We start from the raw sequence: 5,810 nt of genomic DNA on the forward strand, positions 1-5,810 counted from the left end.
TGAGGCTTTTTGTAAGTGGGCGGCTATTGAGCCTGCATTGCAATGGGACAAAAAGACGTCTGGCTCCATTTTATGTCTCATGCACATCCTGTATTAGGGGATAGGACTGACAGTGGGCACTTAATGCCTAGGCAAGGCCAAGCCACATGTTGGTAAAGGGGTCCAGCCCAGTTAGAATACCGATCCTGCTGTGGGATTATCCATATAGGGAGATTGCTCTGTATACCGAGGAGTGTTTTTGTTTAGTTGGTTGGTTTCCGCATTCCATTACAGGACCCATGGCTCCCTTATTTTCAATTCTGGGCATTCATTTGTGCTTGGATTTGGATTCATTAGGGATTCGTTCATTTCATGTTGGTGCTGTTTCTACCACAGCTCACCTAGGTTTTTCAAATCAACGGCCACTCCCAGTCACCAGTCTAGCTGCCGCATTCTGGATTAATTGCAGTTTCCGGGTCACCTTCAGAGGTAGCCCCACGTAGAGCACATTGCAGTAGTCCAAGTGGGAGATAACTGGAGCATGTACCACTCTGGCAAGACAGTCTGCGGGCAGGGAGGGTCTCAGCCTGCGTACCAGATGGAGCTGGTAGACAGCCGCCCTGGACACTTTATTAATCTGTGCCTCCATGGAACGCTGTGAGTCTAAAATGACTCCCAGGCTGCGTACCTGGTCCTTCAGGGGCACAGTTGCCCCATTCAGGACCAGGGAATCCCCCACACCTGCTCGCACCCTGTCCCCCACAAACAGTACTTCTGTCTTGTCAGGATTCAACCTCAATCTGTTAGCCGCCATCCAAGGTACACTATTACAAACCTAAACAAAATCAAAAATTCTTTCCAGTAGCACCTTAGAGACCAACTGAGTTTGTTCTTGGTATGAGCTTTCTGGAAAGAATTTTTGATCTTGTTTTGACTATGGCAGACCAACACGGCTACCCACCTGTAACTATTACAAACCTAGTGTGGGCTGAGTTCGGCAGTTTTGACACAGCTATCCTACCTGTACTCAGAACTATTCCCAGGTAAAAGTGACAAACCGCCATCCAACCTTTGCTTTAAAAACTCCAAGGAAGGACTCGATCATGGGAGTGTAACAGATCTTACTGTCAGAGTCTTCCTAAGGTTTACAATGTGATGTGTGGGTGTCAGCTGCGTGGAATCATAGAACGGTACAGTTGGAAGTGATTCCCAAGGGTCGTGTAGCCCAACCCCATTGCAATCCAATGCACCGCGCTTCTTAAGTGTTTCTAAACCTCGCCCCGCCACCACACGAGGTTGGGAAGAACCTTAAATTCTTGTTTCTTCCCTTTTAAAACCCTTCCGTTCACTTCCCTCTGGGCAGCTCCCTCTTCCGCCCCTTGGGGCGGTGGGGTGGGGTGAGATCCGGGAGGCAGTCTTTTATTTCTTCTTCCAAAAAGGAGCCCAGCAGCAAGCGCTGCGCGTGAGTCTGCAAGCTGCCGCGAGTCTGCGGGCGGGAGAGTTAATCGAGCGCCGGAAACTTAGTTGGTCAAAGTTGCAAAGGCGCCTCTTCGGCTCTGCTTGCCCCATAAAACGAGCGGGATCCTCAGGGGACCATGTCCTGCTCCTCCAACGTGGCGGCCATGAAGAAGGTCGTGCAGCAGCTGCGCCTCGAAGCCAGCGTGAGCCGCGTGAAGGTGAGAGCCGGGGTGGGGGGAGAAGAGCCGTGGGTGGAGAGGGTGCCATTACCACTGCCGCCATTACTGCGCCTCGGGGGAGCGCCTACTCATGGCTGCTCCCCAGGGCGTTAATCTGAGCCACGGGAGCTATTACTCCCGCTCACACAACTGCTTCAAATATTTCGTTTGCATTTCCCTTCCCTAGGCATAGGAAAGGTTGGTGCGCAGCACCTTAGCAATGGCAGAGCGCGCGCAAAAACCCTGTGCGTAAAATCCAACGCACTCACCAAAAGCAGGGCGCAAGAGAGACACCCCAGCCCAGGTTAAAACTAGCTTGATCTCCCTCTAGCTTGGCCCGTTAGGCGCTTGTTCCCGGAGAAGCGGCTGATCTCCGCCGCCCATTCCCCAATGCAAAAAAAAAAAAAAAGGTTGACAGCTCCGGTCCCCACCCATACTTGGATCTCGTTATCTCCCCCCCCCCCCATCTGTTGTCTTTCTCTTAGAAAGTTGGATGAGGAGGGGTTGGTTTGGGAGCGCTTCTGAAATCATGAAGCGAGTGCTTTGTCTTCTCGGTTTTCTCTCCCTTGGAAGCCTTTTTGTTCCTCGGAGGGAGGGAGGGAAGGAAGGGGAGGCGAGCCGAGCCGGAGTCCGCCCTAGCCTCAAAATGGGGAAGTGTGCGAGGCCCCGGGCAGGCAGAGGAAGAAAGATCGCGGCGGGGCGGGGGAATCCCCCGGCTTTAATGAAAAACAAGCACTTTTGAGCCTTTGGTCTCGGGCGTTCCGAGCAATCCAGGCCGATTTAAGAATGGCGAATTTTGGTCTCTTTCCCCCCCTGAAGCGCTCAAAGAAAAAACTTGGTTGGTCTCTAAGCCTGGTGCTACTGGAATGAATTTTGTTACGTTTTATTTTGTTTTGACTACGGCAGACCAACACGGCTACCTACCTGTAACTGTTAATACACATTAACTGTTAATGTATCTGAAGAAGTGTGCATGCACACGAAAGCTCATACCAAGAACAAACTTAGTTGGTCTCTAAGGTGCTACTGGAAGGATTTTGTTATTTTATTTTTTATTTTGTGTTAATACACTTGTTGCGTTTTCGCCTACAGTTCCAGCAAGGGCAATCTGTTGTGCAAGCAAGGATCCCACAAATATTGTTCCTCTAGTGCCACCATGTCTCCTTAGGGAAACGTGGCTCTGACAGCTTATATTTGTGTTCTTGTGAGAATACCTTACAGTTCTGCAGTGGAGGCAGGGCAACCTCTGGTCTTCTGGATCTTGTTGGACTTTCAGCTCCCACCAATGTTGCAAATTGGTTGTACTGGCTGGGAGTGATGAGAGGTGGAGGGCAGCATGTGGGGAGCCACAGATCTCCCCCCCCCCCTAAGTTAAAGGTTTAGTGCCAGATGATTCATTCTGTAACATCTCCCATTAAGAGTTCAGATGGCTGGTCTTAAAGGCAGTGGTACCAAGTAGGACTGATGTGTGGGGCCCGCCAAATGACCCCCTTGTCGAGCAGCAGCATGGGCACGATTGGCCTCATGGGGGGCTGATGCAGATCACCGCATCCTTCCTGGTTTTAAAAAGTCAGCTGGGTGTGTACACAAATACAGGTGCTCACTTTATTAATTTTGCTTTACCAAATGGTACAGTATTTGTATACCAAATTATGCTTACTCCCAAGATTGCATGATAGGGCTCTGATATGTTCTTTGTTAGCTTTTGTTCTAGAGTGGGTGAAGAAATACTGTGTACTTAACAACTCAAATAATACACGCAGCTGTCAGAAGGTTAGTCCATGAAGTCTAGGATCTAAAATTACCAAGCTGTGCCACTTCATGGAGATCCGCTGCCAGTGAAGGAAAACAGTTAGGCTTGGGCCAGATAGAGCATCAATCCAACTGGTACCTTTGGGGGGGGTGAGGAATCCATTTTGATTTCTGATTAGCATATGCATATTAACATCCTACTAAGTGTATTGCTGAATCATGTGAATTTGTTCTAGGTTTCACAAGCTGCAGCTGACTTGAAGCAGTTTTGCCTGCAGAATGCACATCATGACCCCCTGCTAACAGGAGTTTCTTCAAGTACAAATCCATTTCGGCCGCAGAAAGTGTGTTCATTTCTCTAACTTGTGTGACCTACGTGGACCCTTTTAGTGGTAAGTTTTTAAGCGAATTACATGGCTTTGTAAAAGGGATGGGGAGTCTGTAGCCTTCTAGATGCTGTTGGACTTCAGCTCCCATCACCTCCAGCTAGCATGTCCCAAGGGTTAGGGATGATGGAAGCTGTAGCCCAGGAATATATTCCTCAGCCTACACAAAATAATTATGGTTCCATTCCTTACGCTACATAGTTAAACTAACACTTACCCACTTGAGTTGAATGCTAGATATGCTTTCTAGGAAGCAAGTCCCACTGTGTTCTATAGGACTTTCTCCTAGGCAAGTGTAGAGTAGTGCAGCTTAAGTTTCACCAGTTTCTAGGCTAAGAACTTGCTATTGTGAATCATAAATTAGAACTGATTGTGCATATCTACTAACATACTGTATTTTTTAAACAATTAAATTTTGTGGAGATACAGGGCTCTAACTTACCGTTTCACATTAAAAACTTCTTACTGAATTTTGATAGAACTACAGTAATGTTAAATCTCTTGGCTGCATGTGGGCTGGGGCAGTCATCCTTTCCTAACCTTGTGCTGCAGTCCAATTGCCTATTGACCTCAGCCAACGTGATGGGAAATGTAGGCCAAAACAGCTGGAAGGCACCAGGTTGGTGAAGCTGGTCTATGTAGGATGAGCAGATAATCCTATGTGCCATATGATCTTTGGAGAAACCCCCCCCCCCTGCTGTATGGCCTTCCTAGAGCAGTGTTTTTCAACCACTGTTCCGTGGCACACTAGTGTGCCGCGAGATATTGCCTGGTGTGCCGTGGGAAAAATTGAAAAATTCAAGAGAATTACTTTATATATAGTCAATATAGGCACAGAGTTAATTTTTTTAACATTTTCTAATGGTGGTGTGCCTCGTGATTTTTTTCATGAAACAAGTGTGCCTTTGCCCAAAAAAGGTTGAAAAACACTGTCCTAGAGCACCAATCTCCCTGCAACTCCTAAGTAAATTAAGTCTGACTAGCAAACTTCCTTTGCAACTTAAAAAACATTTAGTGGCCACATGGGAGGAAAGCTGCTACTTTTTTTTTTGCATCTTAGCAATTTTGTTTAGCTCTGTGTATTTGGAATTGCAGGCAGAAGAGCTCAGTTGAAGGAGTTAGTTTTCAGAATTCACACATATCAGCAAATAGTTTTCCTGGAGTAAGTTTTTCTTTTGTGTTTTTCAGATCTAATAACTTTTCAATCTGTTGTGGGTCTGGTGAATATGGAAGTGAAAGAGAGTGACCTGGAACCTGTACAGAAACTTTGTGTTAAATGTGCCAACTTAGAACTAGTAATACTGCTACTGTTGTCAAACTTCTTACAATCTACCTCTCTAAACTTGTATGCTAGTTGCAATAACTTCTGTTATCATGATGGAATCGAATATTTTATATTCAAGCAATAAAGAGTTGATTTAATAACTTTGCTGGTATAATGCTTTACACATTAGATTAAAAAAAACAACCACAGGGCATTGTCAAAATGTAGCTTTCTGAAATGGCACAAGTAAGATACCATCAAACTAGAGATGTGAAGGCCCGGAAAAAAACGGGAAAATTTTGAGAAAAAAAACCCCTTTTCCCCCCCCTGAAGCTTTTTTTGTTTTTTTTTTCCTGAAAAATTGGAAATATTGAAAAAAGAAAAAATAGATTATGGAATGTTTTATTTTAACATGATGAATAAAATATTTTAAGATAAGAGGTACAAATATTTTATAAATCATTTCTAAAAAATATGTATGGTATCAGATTATTCTAATTTCTGTGAGGACAAGCAAGTCCTAGGTTACAAACGGAACTCTCCAATGCAAGAACAAGATACATTTCTTCCTTTAGGAGGTGCTGTTGTCACCAGAAAAGAAAAAAGGTTTGGAAACACACTAAATCAAAAAATAAGCTGACATGTGAAAGGGTAGAGAAACTTGTTTCAATCCGAGCAAACCTTCAGTTTTTAGAAGTCCATAATAACTGTGATAATGACGGACACAACAGAGTAGATGCAGAAGCAGAGACT

General features: G+C 45.3%; 1 protein-coding gene across 1 annotated transcript; it reads left to right on the forward strand.

The window, feature by feature from the left end:
- Positions 1-1,479: 1,479 nt before the first annotated feature.
- GNG5 (G protein subunit gamma 5) lies at positions 1,480-5,080 on the forward strand. Its single transcript, XM_033173636.1, has 3 exons — positions 1,480-1,655; positions 3,644-3,799; positions 4,982-5,080. The coding sequence occupies exons 1-2, from the start codon at positions 1,575-1,577 to the stop codon at positions 3,767-3,769; spliced, it is 207 nt and encodes a 68-aa protein (XP_033029527.1). The 5' UTR covers positions 1,480-1,574; the 3' UTR covers positions 3,770-3,799; positions 4,982-5,080.
- Positions 5,081-5,810: the final 730 nt, after the last annotated feature.

Source organism: Lacerta agilis, chromosome 16 (assembly GCF_009819535.1).
Source record: "Lacerta agilis isolate rLacAgi1 chromosome 16, rLacAgi1.pri, whole genome shotgun sequence".
Lineage (NCBI taxonomy): Eukaryota > Metazoa > Chordata > Lepidosauria > Squamata > Lacertidae > Lacerta > Lacerta agilis.